Source organism: Staurois parvus, unplaced genomic scaffold (genome assembly GCF_062004578.1).
Source record: "Staurois parvus isolate SC_StPar_1 unplaced genomic scaffold, SC_StPar_1.0 ptg000202l, whole genome shotgun sequence".
Taxonomy (NCBI): Eukaryota; Metazoa; Chordata; class Amphibia; order Anura; family Ranidae; genus Staurois; species Staurois parvus.
The window spans coordinates 41,340-62,275 of record NW_028317998.1 but is presented as its reverse complement, the minus strand read 5'-3'; the positions used below and the strand labels follow the sequence as shown (position 1 = coordinate 62,275).

The 20,936-nt window shown below is 41.1% G+C and overlaps 1 protein-coding gene across 1 annotated transcript in view; it reads left to right on the top strand.

Moving 5' to 3' along the window:
• Positions 1–20,936, top strand: part of LOC149461422 (UDP-N-acetylglucosamine transferase subunit ALG13-like) — a 180,923-nt gene that overhangs the window by 126,676 nt on the left and 33,311 nt on the right. The window contains exon 20 of the mRNA XM_089678257.1: positions 5,821–5,892. Coding sequence (XP_089534383.1) covers positions 5,821–5,892 — 72 coding nt within the window. The remainder of the gene's footprint in view (positions 1–5,820; positions 5,893–20,936) is intronic.

The following is a 20,936-nucleotide window of genomic DNA, read 5'->3' as shown; positions in this document are numbered from 1 at the left end:
ACCTCCCCACTCAGTGAATTAATTCTCCATTAATTCTCACATGGTCACATGCCACGAAAAGAAGCAGGATATCATGAAAAAAAATCTCTTAAGATGAGATTCAAGGCAGTGTGTGCCAAATCTGTCTTTTTTGAGGTCTATCTGATTTGATTTCTGCTCAGGCTTAAAGCATTGTAGCTCCCATTCCTGTTTGATGATGTGCCCAAATAGTTGCTTATGAATGTCCCAATTTGTACTTGAGATGTCAGTGGAGGGTTTTCATGAAAGTATTGTAGTTCTTTTTCAGTTTCTGTAAAGATTATGGGGTTGTTGAGTAGAGATGCATTAAAGGATAAATTCACCTTTAGGGACATGTCCACCCATTTTAGGGTATAACATGTTCCTACTCTTGCAGCTCCCCCCCGATTCTCCCCCCTCCTTGTGAGCAGGCCAATATAATTTGATATTCCTACCAGTGGACCATGGAACATCTTTTGACATTGCACCTGTGTTATAACTGCAATTTTTTTTACTGAAAAGAATTTGCAAATTTTTTTTTTTTTTTTTTTTTAAAGGTTCACTTATCCTTTAAGTCTGTATGAGGAGGCCTGTGGTATGAACCATAGATCACATAAGGAGACTAACAGGGAAATGATAATTTTGGCAGAAGAGTTGAATGGGAGCAACGGAGGGAGTGAAAATATGGTCTATTCATGCGTATGTGTTGTGTACATGGGAATAGAATGTATGGTTTCTGGTCACAGGATTACAGTCTCCCACCATCTATGAAGTCACAGGAGTGTAATATCCTTGCCAGTTTACTACTCTTTTATGGTCTGCTTTAAGATTGCTTTATTGGGGTTGGATTTCTATAATATTTGGTCTAATGCGGTATTGCTATCTCCGCCTAATAACGTGACCTATCCACCTTGTCCCGTGTTGGGAGCCAAGTATGAGATTGGAGTGACTGCCTGTTCGTTGAGTCTCCCAGCCACCAAATGGTATCTGCTGTCTGTCTTTTACATTGGGTGTGAAGGGATCTTTTTTGCAATACAGATCGCCGTGCTTTGTTTTGTATGTGGGCTTTTGCCACGAAAGAAGGTGCGATATTTGACATTAGGAGCCGAGACACAGGTGAAAGGTTTCTTGGCGTAACAAAATATAATACTTAGTTTGTGATAATAGTGAAAGGCCTTTGTGTGCCTAGTGGGAGAGTTTTTAGACGTTGAACGTTATGGTTCAGTATTTTAAAACTGGAGGGGTAGATATGCTCAGTGATGGCACACATTCGAGTATAGGGTGCTCAATGAGCACAACATATAACAACTGAACCGTAACCAGTTGAGGGGAACAAGTCCCAAAATAAAAGGAGTGAAGTCACTACCATCTGCGAGATAAGGGTAAACCCATGAAGAGTGGCACACATTTTCTGCTCTGACCCAAATCCATATTGTTAAAAGAAGTGGGGGTGGGGGGTTAGGGTGGATATTAAGATTTCACACATCCATTTACAGTCAGGTCCATAAATATTGGGACATCGACACAATTCTAACATTTTTGGCTCTATACACCACCACAATGGATTTGAAATGAAACAAACAACATGTGCTTTAACTGCAGACTGTCAGCTTTAATTTGAGGGTATTTACATCCAAATCAGGTGAACGGTGTAGGAATTACAACAGTTTGCATATGTGCCTCCCACTTGTTAAGGGACCAAAAGTAATGGGACAATTGGCTTCTCAGCTGTTCCATGGCCAGGTGTGTGTTATTCCCTCATTATCCCAATTACAATGAGCAGATAAAAGGTCCAGAGTTCATTTCAAGTGTGCTATTTGCATTTGGAATCTGTTGCTGTCAACTCTCAAGATGAGATCCAAAGAGCTGTCACTATCAGTGAAGCAAGCCATCATTAGGCTGAAAAAACAAAAACCCATCAGAGAGATAGCAAAAACATTAGGCGTGGCCAAAACAACTGTTTGGAACATTCTTAAAAAGAAGGAATGCACCAGTGAGCTCAGCAACACCAAAAGACACGGAAGACCACGTAGTGAATGACCGAAGAATTCTTTCCCTGGTGAAGAAAACACCCTTCACTGCAGTTGGCCAGATCAAGAACACTCTCCAGGAGGTAGGTGTATGTTTGTCAGTCAACAATCAAGAGAAGACTTCACCAGAGTGAATACAGAGGGTTCACCACAAGATGTAAACCATTGGTGAGCCTCAAAAACAGGAAGGCCAGATTAGAGTTTGCCAAACGACATCTAAAAAAGCCTTCACAGTTCTGGAACAACATCCTGTGGACAGATGAGACCAAGATCAACTTGTACCAGAGTGATGGGAAGAGAAGAGTATGGAGAAGGAAAGGAACTGCTCATGATCCTAAGCATACCACCTCATCAGTGAAGCATGGTGGTGGTAGTGTCATGGCGTGGGCATGTATGGCTGCCAATGGAACTGGTTCTCTTGTATTTATTGATGATGCGACTGCTGACAAAAGCACCAGGATGAATTCTGAAGTGTTTCGGGCAATATTATCTGCTCATATTCAGCCAAGTGCTTCAGAACTCATTGGACGCCGCTTCACAGTGCAGATGGACATTTCACTCGCTGAAGACAAAACTAAAGGGAAAATGCCCTAAAAACAAGCAGGAACTAAAGACAGTTGCAGTAGAGGCCTGGAAGAGCATCACCAGGGATGAAACCCAGCATCTGGTGATGTCTATGCGTTCCAGACTTCAGGCTGTAATTGACTGCAAAGGATTTGCAACCAAGTATTAAAAAGTGAAAGTTTGATTTATGATTATTTTTCTGTCCCATTACTTTTGGTCCCTTAACAAGTGGGAGGCACATATGCAAACTGTTGTAATTCCTACACCGTTCACCTGATTTGGATGTAAATACCCTCAAATTAAAGCTGACAGTCTGCAGTTAAAGCACATCTTGTTCGTTTCATTTCAAATCCATTTGGTGGTGTATAGAGCCAAAAATGTTAGAATTGTGTCGATGTCCCAATATTTATGGACCTGACTGTATCTCTCTCTAAAGGCTCAACTAGGACAACAAGTCTGATCTCAATAGTGATGGGTAGAATAATGGAGAGGTAGAACGAATGAATGAAGTGAGGCTTGACTAGGACATCTCTGGGTAAGCTGTCAGGTCTGGAGCAGTCAGAATTATTGATTTAACATTTGTGGCGGTGCAACCACAATTTATATATTCGTGCGTGACTTATGAAAGCATGTTGAAGCTCATTTAAAATTTGCTGTACAACATTTAGACAAGCCTGTGAAATACTGGGAGAATATAGTCTGGTCACATGAGACTAAAATTGAACTCTCTGTATGCCATAATGCACATTGTGTTTTGGAGTTTAAATGGCACTGTACATCACCCCAAAAACGCTATACCAACATTGAAGTTTGGAGGTGGGAACATCATGGTGTGGGCTGTTTTTCAGCAAATGGTACTTGCAAACTTCATTTCATTGAAGGAAGGATAAATGGAAAAATGTACCAAGACATGCTTGATTCAATCTGCCACGATATTGAAGATGAAACAAGGGTGGACATTACAGCAAGACAATGATCCCAAACACAAAGCCAAGGAAACTCCTCTATTTTGGTTTTAAAGACAGAAAATACATTTTCTAGAATTGCCCAGTCAATCACCTGACTTGAATCCAATAGAAAATTAGGAATTTAATTTCTGAACTTTTTTGTTTTGGTTTCTTTGCATTGATTGCATGGGTTGTTACCAACGTGGTGAAAATGTCATGTCAGCGCCTTTTTAGAAATCTATTTACTGAGAAAAATGGTGACATGTTCAATACACACGTGTGTGTGTGTGTGTGTGTGTGTGTGTGTGTGTGTGTGTGTGTGTGTGTGTGTGTGTGTGTGTGTGTGTGTGTGTGTACTGCCACCAGCACTCCAAGAGACCTTGGCCATACAAGTCATGTTATAATTGCAGAGTCCGCAGTGCAAGAAATTGATAAGATTTGGCCCCAAATAGGTCCGAAGAGAAGATTCCTCCACACTGGAGACAGGGAATCCTGCATACTTCCAGACAGCCTGGCAATAAAATTGCAACCCAGAAACCGTTAATATTTTCTTTATTTATGGTTCACAAGATATGATTGTATTGGTATCATGTGCACTTAAAGCGGCGGTACAATTAAAGCGGTAGTAAAACCAAATCTCTAAATATATTGCAGCTTACCAATCATTTAGATGTGGCAGCTGCATTAGTTTTTTTTTTTTTTTTTCTGCAATGTCTGGACCCTGGGTGGAGACATAACACAGACTTTTGGACAACAGCATTGTCATTCTGGGGGGAGGGTACTGTTAGTATATTTAAATATGTTAGTGTGCTAACAGACTGATGCTAAATTCAAGCGAACACTGTTTAAACGGTTACAGCAACAGTTTTCATTTTGGGATAAAGGTTTTAGTTAAATACAAGCTAATTATAAGCACCCCTTTTCAGAGGTGCTTGGTTTGCCTCAACCCTCTAAATGTTACATCTGCAGAATAGCTTGTTCTTTTGAAAAACAAAGCTTACTAACAAGAACGCTAGGTGAAAATTGAAAGTTAAAAAAACTAATGCAGCCATCACATATAATTGGTAAGCTGCTTTATAATATTTGCTTTTGGGTTTAACCCTTTTGCTGGCAGGCCCTGCACTCCACTTTTAAAGTCAGGTGACCATATCATTTTTTGCAAGCTTATTTTTTTTTTTTTTTTTTGTCCCTTACAGCTTTCAGAGTTTGTGAAAGATCCCCTAAACAATACATTTTGTGAAAGCATAGGACCAGTAGAACGAGAGGTGCTACTGATTTTTTTTTTTTTTTTTCCTTTTAGGCCCTGTGATAGTTTTCACTTATGTTTAAAACAATTTTTTCGCAAAAAATACACACTTACTAAATTCCTGCTAGATATAAAAGCTAAAACTGTATTCAGTTAATAAATAAAGATTTGTAAATTTTAAATTTTACTTTTTTTAGTAAATGGTGAAAAGTGAAGGTGCACAAAACTGTAAATAAACAGCATTTACTCTAAAAATCTGAGGTTACTATTATTCCCTTATAGCTTTCATAATTTGTAAAAGACCCCCCTATACCATAAATTTTCTGAAAGCATGTCATGGATGTCAAATTGGGAGCAGCGGCCCAATTGACATCAGTGGAAATACCTGCATGGGGATGCATGGAACACCTAGGCATTCCCATGAAGGTAAACATGGCCTCGCAAGAGTGTACACTGTAGTATGCCCTGTGTGAACAAGACTGCAGGCAAATTAATGGGCTACTGTGCCACATGTCTCGCAAGGAAAAGGTGCATGCACCCTTTCCAGACCACATCCGCGTGAATGGTCTTTTTGACGGGGTTTCTGTGTGGTTCCCTCACCCGTGAGCACAGTGCAGGTTGGGATGCATTCGTTCCCATTCCCCCCCCCCCATGGGGTTGGTTGCAGGCGTGGGAACAGCTGTGATTCCTGCACCTGGAGCCGACTAGGTATGGCGTTTTTATTTGGGGAGATATCCGAGGTCAACTTGGCCTTGTGCTTAGGGTCACTGTCCTGCTGTAACATCCAAGAACTTCCCATGCGCAGCTTTGCCAGTCTGCCAGTATTTTCTCATGACATGCTTTATTCATCTTGCCATCAATTTTCACAAGATCCCCGTGCCTTTTTATAGCTCACACCCTCAAAACATCAGTGACACAGTGGGGATAGTCGTATTATCACTATAGGCCTTGTTGATCCCTCTCCAAACCAAGTGCTGAATAAGTATCTAAATATTTAAATGCATCTGTAATTTGAATCTATTTTTTTTTTTTTCAGTCACTTCAGGATGAAATGGGCCGGGCTGTATCTTCTCAAGATGACATATCCTCATATAAGTATTCCGAACAGGTAATTATACAATTAGTTACTGTTGTTTTATAAACCTTCAAAAACAGGAAATGGGATTACTTGATAAAAAAAAAACTTTTATTGTCAAGAACTTTTTTTTTTTTTTTTTTCCCCCAAGGGTGGGCTAATTCAATATTGAACCCTACGGACTATAGTTTATCTATGTCCATCAACACTGCACTGGTCCAGCTGGACTGTACCACATGCCAGCTGCTGCATTGCAGTTCATAAACTGGGGTGAACAAGCCCTTATGGAATGTGAATTGGAGTTGAGAGTTTGACATATATGAAAGTTCAGCTTTCGGCCAATATGCCAGACTCAGATGTGTCCTCCGCAGGTCTTTGGATGTGTCTAGTATGTCAGGAGCTTGAGGAGGATAAAGCAAGCACCTGATCAGTGCTATTACATATGGAGCTTGTCAGCCTACTTGTTAAATACAATTAAAAAAGGTAAAAATGTGAAAGTGGACTAAAGAAGGAAAAAAACCACACAAGCACCCCCCAGTTTCCCCTTCGCACACATACAGGAAGCCAAATAAGCACATAGGATGTGTATGTAAACTATTGCTCAACACATTTGGAGAGGTTTACTAAAACTGATGCACACAGAATCTGGCATAGTAACCAATCAGCTTTTCAGTTTTATTGTCAAAGCTTAATTGAACAACCTGACTTTAGATGCAGCCCTCCTCAGACCAGGGAAGCCAGTATAACTGTAAAAAACACACACCGTGAGAAACCATCCAGTGCTGGAATCGCTTGGCCCGACAAACAGCTGACACGTTTAACAGCCATTAAACTGTCACCTATTGACAGTTTTTGGTATCTTTTATTTTAAACAGAAAAAAATGGGGATTAAATGGTTTGTGTGCACTAAAATTCATAATATTTTCCCTTACCAGTTGTGATAAGTGGCACAACTGTCATATTTTTATTCCACGGCCCTCTGGCTTTAGAAAATAAAGTGCTAGGGGTTTTTTAGTGGCTTTTTTTTTCTTTTAAAGCCAAAATGCAGATTTTAAAGTGGTTGTAAAAGCTCAAGGTTTTTTATTTTTTTTAAAAAACCTTCTGTTTGCAGCAACCCCCCAAAAACTTACCTGAGCCCCATCTTGATCCAGCGATCCTCATTGGCTGAAGCATCAGTGGTAGCTTCAGCTCCTGCTACTGTCAATCTCAGCCAGTGAAGAGGGAGCAAGGGGAGGGACCAAGTTCAACATAGGTGAGAGAGTAAGAATCTCTACCTAATAGCCATGAGCAAGAGAGCATAAACAAAACAGAAAGCTCAAACAATATTTAAAAGGGAAAAAGACCGCAGCTGCTCTGTTATGTAGGAAAATCGACAAGAAAATCTGACTCACAGGTCTGACTCAGCCAATAGACATGTAATAGCTTGGGTACAAATATCATAGGACTTCAGGTACATGGAAGTTTAGGAATGGGTGCTCCGGGGGTGAGTGGACTTGAGGTCGCAACACCCCCCACCACTTAGTGTTAGGAGCCTGTAGGAGGGGTTGCGGGGTCCCATAGGTTCCTGGGGTCCCTGAAGTATAGTGAATCCATGTGGCCTAAATGGAATAAAACTTGCTGTGTCGGTCCTTACATGTGGCCATCCATTCCTCTGCCTCCAGTGTTTACCAGTTTGATCCATTCGGTTTGGACAGGAACCAGAGGCTTTTTCCAATACATTGGGATCAAGTGGTATGCTGCGTTCAAGAGATGTGAAAAAACACTCTTCCTGTAGTGGCTAAGAGGAATGGAGGACACTTGGAGCAGAAACGGCAGAGGGGAATCTGGAACATCAATTTTAAGGATAGTTTTAATTTGAGTTCGAATGTCCTACCAGAAGGCATGTAGCTTGGGGCACTCCCACCAAATGTGGAGGAAGGTACCATGATGGTCACACTCTCTCCAACATAGGCTAGACACAGAAGGGTAACTCTTAACAAGTTTAGAAGGGACTAGATACTAGCGAGCGAGCAGTTTATAACCATTTTAATTGCATTTTTGTGTCGACCGAACTGGTATGGGTTAAGCGGTAAAGTTGAGTATCTGAAAAGTGGTGCTGCAGGTCTCGCTCCCAATCCCATGTGCACAAGGTCTCCCAGCCACATCCTCTGACTGGAGCAGTTTGTACAGCAATGAAAGGGAGTGACGGACTGGGACGTTCCCAATGTAAAGTTTTTCAAATGGTGTCATGGTAGAAGGAAGGTGACTTTTGGAGGACTGGTTATGAACAAAATTATGGAGCAGTCTGTAGTGCCAGCTATCCATCGGTAAATGCCCATATTGCTCCTGTAGCACGTCCAGGGAAAGTAGACCCTGTTCCTGTATAAACCTACCACATTGCATCTCACCATCCACCGCTCATGACCTGAAGAATGAAAGTTGTTCTCCTGGTTCAAACCAGGAAAAAACCCCTAGAGGGGCAAGGGGGGAGACCAGAGGTTGCAATTGCCCTTGTCTGTTTAATACATCCCACAGACTCAAGGCATGGGCGATAGTGGGGGAAGCGGTATACAGCAAGGCCTCTGAGTGGGGCAGCCATGGGGCATGAGATGGATTACGTCCAGCCAAAAACTTCTCTAGAGGAACCCAGAGTTTATATTTAACATGACAGTGCCGATCTAATATCCTGTGTAACACCATGGCCTCATAATAGCGGCGAATGGCAAGGATACCTATACCACCCGTTCGTTTAGGGCGCTTCAAAATGTGAAATGCCAGGCGAGGGCGAAGCTTATTCCAGAAAAAGCATAGGAAGAGACTTTTGAGGCTCAAAAAGAACTGGGGTAAGGATATAGGTACCATTTGCAGATAATAGAATCCTAGGCAAGATGTTCATTTTCAATATATTCACACAGCCCATCCAGAAGAATGAGGCACAGTTCCAAGTGGTGAGGTCTGTTTAAATGGTGTTAAGTAATGGAGCATAATTACAGGAATATCTAAAAAATAATGGTGCAGCGCTAAAACAATGATAAGAATAAAAATAAATGCACAAAATTATAAATAAAATAAAAACACAAATGACATAAATGCACATAGCTAATAAATGCGTCTTGCTCATATAAAATACTCGCACAGTGATTGTAAGTGCGTTATGGTCTGACAGATACATATATAAATGAAGGTGCAAATGTCCATAATAAACACATAACTATAAAATGCGTTAAGATCATAAAAGTCATTAAAATCTTAGAAACAGATCTCCAGGTGACTTCAGTAAAGTCCCAGTGTGCTTATACTCCTTAGGTGGGTGTGCCAATAAATATATAAAATGTGCACTCACAAGATGCGCTAATAAAAAAGCGCGTTGTATTATATAATCTTAGGGGTAGTCCGGGATGTAGCCTGGGGGTTGATGGCCTTCCTTAGGTACCAGGATATAATAGCCAATATAGATAGTTCAGCCTCTTCCAGGCACTGGGATGCTCACTGGCGATCGCTAGGGGATTAAGGTGCTCGGTACAGAGCAAGAATTAGGGATCATCCCATAATGTAGTATTTCGATGGTACTTTATTAGTAGTAATAATAAAAAGGAATGAATCCAAAAAACGTACAAAACTGCAGTATGTAGTAAAAGCAATACAATGACAATTGCATACAAAGCAAACTGACCAGCTGGTATCATTGGGTGGCCGTCGGACCTCCGTGATCCGACGGCTTGATGTCAGCGGCTTACAGGGGCTCCTCCTTGACACTTTTTTTGAACTAAGCGTTCATTCTCAAAAGGGGTATGCCTATGTGCAGCCTGACGTCTAAACCATGCTATTTATATCCTCTGGAAATTTTGAAAAAAGTGCCAAAAATGATCGTGTGCCATCTTGCCGAAGCACAGCGCAAGTGCGAAACCGCGGGCACCATTTTTCCTTGGTCCAAAGTAATAAAAATGTACAGCTTAATATCGGCATTGTACTGCGCACGTGTAGGTGCCATTTTCCCTTAGTTCCAGTGGAGGAAACAATACAGACGGCTGTGCATGTAAATGATGGCCAAATGCTAAAGGGCAGACAATTATACACATATGGCAATTCAGGCATTGAAATGGCAGAATTGCCTTATGTCCACAAAACCAATGGGTATCCAATTGTTTTTAATCGATGTTAAAAATGCGCCGCTGCTACTATGCACATTGCGCGGGCGCCATTTTCACTAAGTTTATTGGGGGAAGTATACACAACGAACCGGCGCTTGTACTGTGCACGCGTGGACGCCATTTTTCCTTAGTCCCAAAAGTAGTACAGACGGCTATGTATATTAATATTGTCACAACCCATGGTCATCTATTTAAAAACCAGTAAGAATACTATTGCAGCAACTTGGACAGTAAGATGGCAAGGTTGCCTTCCATTTTTAAAGCTAATAGACATATAATTAATCCTTAATAATGCGCCACCATTGGCGCATTGCGCACATATGGGTGCCATTTTCCCTGAATATAATAGGGGAAAGATATACATGCCAAACCAATGTGGCAAAAGAGACTATATCGTCTCAATCTACATTATGTAATTCATCCCTCATTACTGGAAATTAAAGTGCATATTAAATATAAAAAATGTGTGTAATGTAAATATATAAAAGCCGTCTGGACCACAAATTACATGTATAAAACACAATAAGTGATGTATCCATAAAATACATATAAAATAAAAGTAACCATATTTGAAATACATCCATGGTAAAATAATATCTGGATGCATTTAACTCATAAGTCATACAAACAAGTAAAAATAAAAATGGGGATTTTAATAGTAATATCCAATCCACATAGTAAAAAGAAGATAAACAATGTGTGAAATATAAATATAGAAAAATGTAAAAAAAGAGGGTACAAAAAATACCTAAAAAGCAATAAAATGCTTAAAAATGATAAAAAAGAAGTGTATAGATCAGGATGCCTCAAAATAATGCTCCATAAAAAGAGAGGGGGAGGAATAGTATATAATGTATATTAATTAATAAAAATATGATAGTACCTAATGAGCAATAGTGATGATTACAACTAAACGCATATAGACCAGGATGTACTGAAATACACTTAACATCAAGGCCGAATAAAGCTAAAGTCCATAATCTATCTGAGATGTATAATATATGGACACAAATTCCTAACTGTTATTGATAAAGCAATTTAAATCAATATCTACATTGTGTCCAACCGGAGTCAAAGTCCTCATATTGAAGATCCATTTGGTCTCAGCCTGGGAGACCAATCTGGTCTTATTTGACCCTGAATTTGAGTGTTGAGGGGTCACGATTATGATGGTATCGATAAAGTTTGGACAAAGAGTGCTCCTTGAAGCCTTTTTTGATGTTCTAAACGTGTTCCCTAAATCGATCCCTCAAACGCCGGGTGGTGCGTCCGATGTATTGTCTTTTACATGGACATTCGAGGAGATAGACTGCATATTTACTATTGCAAGGGATGAAAGAAGAAACCTCATATGTTTGTCCCGTGCAGGTAGATGAGAAAGTTTCTATCTTTTTGGGTTGAATTTTACTTTGACGTATCGCACATTTCTTGCAGGGGTAGAACCCCTTAATTTGTGAGAAGAAAGTAGAGCGTATTGGGGGGGTCTATAATATTGGGTGCAATCCTATTACGAGGGGTGGGAATTCTTTTACAAACAATCTCAGGTTTTTCTGGTAGTACTTTCGATAAAATAGGATCTGCCCTCAGAATACTCCAATTCTTATTTATAATTTTAATCGCTTTATACTGAAGTGAGAAAGTTGTCACTAATGGACAAATTTTACCTGTTCTCTGAATAGTGGAATTGGATAACATGTGATCTCTGTTCATCTTGGCTACGTTATCCATTTCAATATTTAATTTAGCCTCATCGTAACCTCAATTAACCTATTTTTTAATACATCAGCCTTGGTATGATAAAATGTCAGATTGGTGCAATTTCTTCTAACCCTCATAAATTGACTCTTGGGTATGTTAGCTAGCCACATAGGGTGGTGGCAGCTATTATTATTATACATTATATAGCGCCAAAAGGTTTGCTCAGCGCTGTACATTATAGTAGGGGACTGTACATGAGACAATACAGTAACAAAACACGAGGGGTTCGAGGGCCCTGCTCTTTCGAGCTTACAATCTAGGAGGGAGGGGATAGTGGTACAGGAGGAAGTGGCTGAGGGGGATGGAGTGGTAGGAGGAGTGTAGAGTGTAGATCGGCTGTTAGGTCAGGGTGGGGTAGGCTTCCCTGAAGAGATGGGTTTTCAGGGTGCGCCTAAAGGTGAGGAGGGAAGGTCACAGTCTGATGGATTGGGGTAGTGAGTTCCAGAGGATGGGGGAAGTCCTGGAGAAGTCCTGCAGTCAAGTGTGGGAGATGGAGACCAGGGAGCTAGAAAGTAGGAGGTCTTGTGAGGCGCGAAGATTACGGGTAGGGTGGTATTTGGGTATCAGGTCGGTGAGGTAGTTTGGGGCAGCGTTATGAATGGCTTTGTATGTCAGTGTTAGTAGTTTGAATTTAAAGCGTTGGGCAATCGGAAGCCAGTGGAGGGAATGACAGAGGGGGTTAGCAGAAGCGGAGCGGTTGGTGAGGTGGATGAGTCTGGCCGCTGAGTTCAGGATAGACTGAAGGTTCAATTTGAGGAAATGGAGCGACATCCAGTCTGTCGTTCAGTAGGTGGGTGATACGGGCGGAGACTGAGGGGGTGAGGTGAGGGGTGGAGAGGTAAATTTGCGTGTCATTGGCGTAGAGGTGGTAGTTGAAGCCGTGGGAGTGTTTCAGTTTGCCGAGGGAGGAGGTGTAGATGGAGAAGAGAAGGGGCCTGAGGACAGAGCCTTGGGGGACCCCAACAGAGAGGGGGAGGTGGTGGCATTATAGGTAACGCTGAAGGAGCGTTGGGATAGATAGGAGGAGAGCCAGGAGAGAGCGGAGTCTCTGATGCCGAGGGAGTGTAGTTTGAGGAGGGGTGGTCAACTGTGTCAAAGGTTGAGGAGTAAGAGGACTGAATAGTGGCCATTAGCTTTGGCGGTTAGCAGTGATTTTGAGTAGGGCGGTTTCGGTGGAGTGTAGGGGACGGAAGCCAGACTGTAGTGGATCGAGGAGGTTGTTGTCAGGTGGGCGCTTAGGCGATTGTAGACTAAGCGCTCAAGGAGCTTGGAAGTAAATGGCAGTAGGGAGATGGGTCTAAGGTTGTTCAGATCGGTGGGGTCCAGCTATCTGTGGGAATAAAGCTGTTCCTAGCCGTGTTCTTAAAATATGCTTCACAAATGACGTGGTCTCTGTTATTAATGAGCGTTACATCCAGAAAATGTATTTCTTTTGTGCTATATTCATAGGACAGCTTGATATTTAAATTATTATTATTATTAAGGGTTCTAAAGAATATAACCAAAGAACGCTCCTCTCCTTCCCATAATAGTAAAATGTCATCTATATATCGCCTATAGAATTTTAGCTCGGGCCAGTCCCTCGCATATATCAAATCTTCCTCCCACCTGGCCATGAAGAGATTGGCCAGGCTGGGAGCAAATTTAGCTCCCATAGCCACTCCTCTCTTTTGTAAGTAATAAGTTCGATTAAACCAAAAATAATTGGTGTGCATTGCAAAATCGAGTAATTCTAAGATAAAGTGCCTCTGTACTTCTGGGATATGTGAGGTCTCGTTCAAATAGTATTCTACTGCGTACATCCCATCGTTGTGATTAATGCTACTATACAGCGATGCAACGTCGGCAGTAACTAGATATGTTACTTGTTCTGAGTTAAGTTGAATGTCTCGAATATCATTAAGCACTTGTTTGGTATCTTTTAAGATTGAAGGGGTAGTACATACTATAGGCTGCAAGAAGTGGTCTATGTACTCTCCTGCTCTCGAACACAACGATCCGATACCACTTACTATCGGCCTTCCTGGTGGGTGGACGGGATCCTTGTGGATTTTTGGTAAACAACAAAGTATAGGGAGTCTGGGCGCCTTAGGGCATAGGATTTTTTTCTTTCTTAGTGACAATATTGTGCATATACCCTTTATTAATAATATTCCTAAGAGATTTCTTATAAGTAGGTAGGGGGTCTTTGGGTAACACACAATATGTTTCCTTATCGTTCAGTATATTATGAACTTCTGCCACATAGTCTGATTTGTTTAAAACCACGACCCCTCCCCCTTTGTCTGCTGGCCTGATGACCAGATCTTTATTATCTAGAAGGGTTTTGAGACCAGCTTGAATGTTCTTAGGGTTATAAGGACGTTTAAGTTTAAGAGCTTGTATATCTTTTAAAACAGTTTCTTTAAAAACATTAATAAAAGAATGGGACTGCGGTGGGGGATTAAAAAGTGAGGCGTTTCTTAAATTGGAGTTAACCATACCATTGCTTGTATGGGTTACCGCAACAGGATTTTTAAAAAAAGTCTTTTAATGGAAATTTTTCTCACAAACTTGTGGATATTTATGTATGTCTGGAACTTGTTAAGTCCAACTTTGGGGGTGTATTTAAGTTCTTTTATCTAATAATCTCAATTCATGTTGTGATAATTGGACATTACTAAGGTTGAAGATTCCCTTGCTGATTAAGTCCTTCTCTTTTTTGTTCCCATTAATTCTTTTGCCTTCCTTCCCCTAAAAAAGGAGGGTATGAGGAATGGTTCATATGTGGTTTAGGGTTATAACTCTCTGAACTAACATCCTCTCTGTGGTTGGGATGATATGTCCTATTCTCTTGTTTATTGAAATTACATGGTGTCCCCCGAAGTCTTCTGGGGGTATTATATTGGTTTGGTCTCATGGTTTGATGGGGCTGTTTCCTGAGTGTTCGCCAATTCTTTTGTGAATTGTAATTATTCCTTGATGGTTGGTATGGATGCCCATGTTCTATGGGATTCCATCTCATGTCTCTATCGCCATAATCTTCATTATCGAAGTTTTGTAATGGCTCATATCTATTATGTAATGGTATTTGAGGCTTATATCCTGAATGGTTTAAGAGTAGGGCCCTCTTACCCCTCGTACGCTGTCTGTCTTTGTTGTACTGTGCCATGTATTGTCCCCCCCTATTGTACAGCGCTGAGCAAACCCTTTGGCGCTTTATAAACTCGATGTAATAATAATAATAATAATAACAGGAGTCAAGAATTTGTTATGACTCTTATTCTTTTTCCCTCTGTTATTGTAAAAATGTTGTGTGGTAGGTTTATTCGCAGGTGTTACGGTTTTGTTATATGATGGTGAATCATTGGAATCCGTTTTAGAGGCTTGCATCTTGACACACAATTGTCCTGGTAATCTTTGCAATCTCTTATGTATTTTTTCCTTTTTTTTTTTTTTTTTTTTTTTTTTTATTCTCTGCTCTTTTTCTATGCCTTCTAGATAGTTTCAGACAGTTAGATTCTGAAACCTAATTCTGAGTCCTTGTATGGTGCCAGTTTTCCTCTCACCCTGTTGATTTCTGCATCAAGATGGATGAGCTGCTTCTTTTTCATAACAATGAGGAATTTTAGAAGGTCAAGGCCCATGTTGTTGAAAAATATGTACCACTCCGTTTCATTATTAATATCTCCTTTTTCTGGAGGGACCTCCCATCTCAATGACCGTGGGACCATACTTTCTTTAATATAACGTTCCAGAAATGACACATTCCACGGAGTCCGAATTTCTGAGGAAGTGACGTTCTGAAGGTGCATAAATAGACCCCTAAGGTCCTCCGTATCATTATTAAGAGTGAAGACATCCTCTGGGGTGTTTGTTCTCTGTAATCTCGCTTCAAAGATATCCATGGCAAAATGACAGCCAATAAAACTGAAATATCTGGATTAAAAGAATGTCTATTGAAGGGACAATCAGCAGCTCAGCTAAAAATGGTATTGGAAATACTAAAAATTGTGGAGATTAAAGCGAGAGCTAAAACCAAAAGCAGCTGAACACACTAAAAAGGTAATCCATATGCCTTCAATGCAATCTAAAAAATAATGGTGCAGCTCTAAAACAATGATAAGAATAAAAATAAATGCACAAAAATTATAAATAAAATAAAAACACAAATGACAAACGCACATAGGTAATAAATGCGTCTTGCTCATATAAAATACTCTCACAGTGATTGTAAGTGCGTTATGATCTGAGATAGATATATATATAGAGAGAGAGAGAGAGAGAGAGAGATAAATGAAGGTGGAAATGTCCATAATAAATGCATAACTATAAAATGCGTTAAGATCATAAGTCATTAAAATCTTAGAAACAGATCTCCAAGTGACTTCAGTAAAATCCCAGTGTGCTTATACTCCTTAGGTGGGTGGTTGAGAACAATGAGCTGGAGGATGAATACCCAAGTATTTTGAGGAGTGCTGGCACCAAGTGAATACAAAATGAAGCTTGCAACTGTGTTTTCATTTCATCAGGGATGAAAAGTGGCAGTATACCAGATTTTCTATAGTTTATTTTGATGTTGGAGAGTTGGTGAAACCCCTGTAGTTTAGCTATGATGTTGGGGAGGGATATCAAGGGATCTGTCACATGGAACAGTACATCATCCGCATATGCAGAAAGCTTATGTTCCACGGTGCCTATACGGACTCCCTGTAATGTTTGAATTTAGGTGAATTCTTTTGAGGAGGGGTTCAAAGGTAAGAGCGACTAGAACGGGAATAAAGGGCACCCCTGCCACATCCTGTTTTTAATGGGGAAAGGCCTAGAGAGAGAGCCCCATCTACCTTAACCTACGACTCCAGGGAATTATACTGTAAAGGGCTGCTACCCATATGTGGGCCTAACCCAAGCCTGTTGAGAACTATGTGGCGTATATGTCCATTCCACCCTGTTAAATGCCTTTTCAGCGTCTCTGGAGAGCTGTAGGCAGGGCAAATGGTCGGCACACGTTTGTGCCCAATGAATAATCTGAATGGCTCTTAGAGTTGTCCCTGGCTTCCCGACCAGTGACTAACCCCATTTGATCAGGATGGATCACCGCCGGCAGGATGGTTTAAAGCAATTCGCCAGGATCCTGGCCAGAATCTTAATGTCAGTGTTCAAGAGGGAGATTGGTCTGTAGTTATTGGGGAGGGTGTGATCTTTTCCTTCTTTTGGGAGGACAATGACATATTCCAATAATGATTCCTTAAATGTGTTAGTGCCTGTGGCCAAGGCGTCGAAGTATGAACACATGAGGGTAGAAAGTAGGGACAGAAACTTGACATAAGCAATGGTAAAGCCATCTGGATCTGGACTATTGTTCTTGGGCATTCAGGTGCTTTTTGATTGGATATGGCCCTTCCCATGCTGCCTGCAGTTTGTCCTGCCAATTGAGTAAAACATATTTTTGACCACCAATTTGACTGCTGCTAAATATATACTAAGAGAAAAAATATATTTATTCAGCTTCCCAATCTTACCTGTTTAGTGTGCCCCAAATGCTCAAGGATAAGGATAACTCATTATATTATTAACTAATATATTTAATTCATCTGTGCAAGAATAGGTCAATATATTGATTGGTTCCTACAGCCCATCATACAAAACACTACAGCTTAAATACCAGTACACACAGGCCAAATGTCAGGCGGCCAGGGGAGGACTGACCACTCATGGGGCCCCCAGGCAATAGGGGATCATGGGGCCCCGGTGTCCTTTCCCACACTCAAAGCACACCCAAAAAAGCCTATAAAAGGTACCAGGGGCATTGCATGGGGCCCGCTACTGAGCTTGGGCAGTGCCCGAGTGTTCGAATGGTCAGTCCGCCCCTGCAGGCGGCATCAGCCTGTTCAATAAAAACCAGCCAACATTTGGCCTGTGTATGGCAGCCTGTCCGACAGAAGCTGGCATGAACAAAAAAGGTCTGCCAGTTGGCTCCCGATCAGAGCTGTACGCCAATTGCTGGGAGCTCTGACCAGAGTGTTCTGGCAGGAGTGCTGCCCCCCTTTTAGAACACAATAGCACAGCAGGGGAGATTGTTGTACTAACATCATATAGTTGGTACACTGGCTCCTCCTGAACTTTTTTTTTTTTTTCTGGTTGACCGAAAAAAAAAAACCTAGTAGTGTATATTAGGCTTAGGAAATACAACACACTACAACTGTTAGAGGGAATTAGAACTACAAACCATTTAATATTAGCAGTGAATGTTGGTTCACTTTTATACAATATTAGACCACTAGGAAGCAGTGAAGTCCACATTCAAAACTGTTCTTCCCCAATCTAAGCATTTACAAATATCTCTAGAACTGATCCAGTTGTGGTGAGATACAGTGTGAAAAATAATTATTTGATCCCCTGCATATTTTGTAAGTTTGCCCACTTACAAAGACATGAAGGGTCTGTAATTTTTATCATAGGTGTATTTTAAATGATAGGGACAGAATATCAAGCAAATATCCAGAAAAATATATGAAACAAATGTTACTTATTTTACTCACTGAACTGCAACTCAATTTATATTTAATCCACTACCAACCTGCAATAATTCTGGCTCCCACAGACTGGCTATCTTCTAATGTGGTACACAGATTAGTCCTGTCCTTTTAAGAAGATGCTCCTAACAACTCGTTACGTGTATGACACCTGTCCACAGAATCTTTCCTCCATTCAAACCTCACCATCATTATGGGTAAGACCAAAGAGCTGTCAAAGGACATCAGGGACAGACTGTAGACCTACACAAGGCTGGAATGGGCTACAGCACAGATGTCAAACACAAGGCCCGCGGGCCAAATCTGGCCCTCCAAGCCATTTCATGTGGCTCTTGCACCTTTCCTGCAAGTACCCCCTTGTCTCCGCCCCCACCTTGTCTCAGCAATTTCCAGCAGAGAGGAGAATTGAACTCCTCTGCGAAATCCTGCACTTCTCAGTGCTGCAGCACCACCTCATCTCTGCCTCCCCTGGTCTCAGCATTCAGTTGAGTCTGGTAACTGACTCCATTCCTTCTCCAGACCTTGCACTTTCTGCTGGGATGGAGGGTGTAGGATTCTTGACATCCAGATACAACCAGCCCTTTGAGGGCAACCATGCTGCTGATACAGCCTGCAATGAAATGGAGTTCGACACCCCTGGGCTGCAGACCATCAGCAAGAAGCTTGGTGAGGAGAAAACTGATGGAGCGATTATTCGCAAATGGAAGAAATACTAAATGACCAATTGCCCTCGGTCTAGAGCGCCATGCAAGATTTTGCCTCCTAGGGTAAGGATGATCATGAGAAAAGTGAGGCATCGGCCCAGAACTACAGGGGAGAAGCTTGTGAATGATCTCAAGGCAGTTGGGACCACAGTCGCCAAACAAGCTATTGGTAACACAATACATCGCCATGGATTGAAATCCTGCAGTGCCCACATGATTCCTTTCCTCAAGAAGGTACATGTACAAGCCCATCTGAAGTTTGCCAATGAACATCTAAATGATTCAGAGAAGGATTGGGAGAAAGTGCTGTGGTCAGATGAGACCAAAATTGAGCTCTTTGGCATTAACTCAACTCTCTGTGTTTGGAGGAAGACAAATGCTGACTATGAACCGAAGAACACCATCCCTACAGTCAAGCATGGAGGTGGAAACATGCTTTGGGGCTATTTCTCTGCTAAAGGTACAGGCCAACTTTGCTGCATTGAGGGGCCAATGGACAGGGACATGTATTGTAAAATCTTGGATGAGAACCTTCTTCCCTTAGCCAGAACAATAAAGATGTGGATGGGTCTTCCAGCATGACAATGACCCAAAACATACCACCAAGGCAACAAAGGAGAGGCTCAAGAAGAAGCACATCAAGGTCATGGAGTGGCCTAAACCCTAATCCTATAGAAAATTTAGGGAGGAAGCTGGTACTTTGAATTGCTAAGTGACAGCCAAGAAACCTTAAGGATTTAGAAAAGATCTGTAAAGAAGAGTGGACCAAAATCCCTACTGAGATGTGTGCAAACCTGGTAACCAACTGCAAGTAATGTGTTAATTGTATGCTTGCCAACAAGGGTTTCTCCACCAAGTACGAAGTCAAATTTGCTTGAGGATCATATACTTATTTTACTCACTGAACTGAAAACTTGTGCAGATCTTGACAGATGAACATCAAATATAGAACAAATTCATAATATATTTGCTCCAGCAAATATATGCTTCAAGTAGGACCTAGACACACTGATGGAGGGTGAGATTAACCGTACAGAGCATCTCCTAGCTATGGAGTAAGGTAGGGAAAAATCATTTAAAGGTAAATCAACAATTTCAAATATTCAATTGAGAATGAAGGCCACACATTAAAGGGGCATTAAACTCAAAACCAAAAGTGTAATGTAATATAATGCAGCTACTGATCATTAGATGATGTGGCTGCATTTGTTCTTCTTTTCAGCTTTTTACCCTCGTTTTTTTTTTTTTTTACCTGGTGATTTAGCCAGTAACACACCCACTGTTTGAGTGCCCTCACACTGGATGAAAAAGCACAGGGGGTGCAACAGACAGCAGTATTGTTAATCTTGTGTGGAGGAGGGGTGGGGTGGAGTGTTAAATGTACTAGCAGATTTAGATATTGAATACTGTAGCATGAGCGTGGGAAAACTCCTGTGGTTAACCTTGTGCTAGTCCAACAAAAAATGTCATGAAATATGACCAATGATAAATTGGTTAGCATTATCCAAACAGCCTCGTTTTGAAAAAATATGGAACCCCTGGATTAGATATCTCCAATCCCCCTGGTGGACAGGAATGCGGTAATTTGGTCTCATTTGCTACTTTTTTTTCCTACTCTTTATTCTACTTTCCTTTCTATTACTTGATTTTATTAATACTACTTATTACTTGATTATACTAAAACTGATCTTTTATTATTGTATTGGTACAATCTTGGAGTCCTATAGTTTGACGCAGGTGTAGTTGGGCATTGGGAACCTCACGCTGTTCTATGGTAACTGTTCATTTCAAAGTATTTTATAATTACATTGCATTTAATGTGGAACTCATAGATACTCTGTGATACAAGGACCCCAAACTCACATATGTATAGATGGGATCTTTCTGTATCATGAGTGTGCTATACGCCACTTCCTATGGTGCAAAGGTCTATGGCCTACCACCCCTGGGGTGCTTGGCTGTAGAATGAT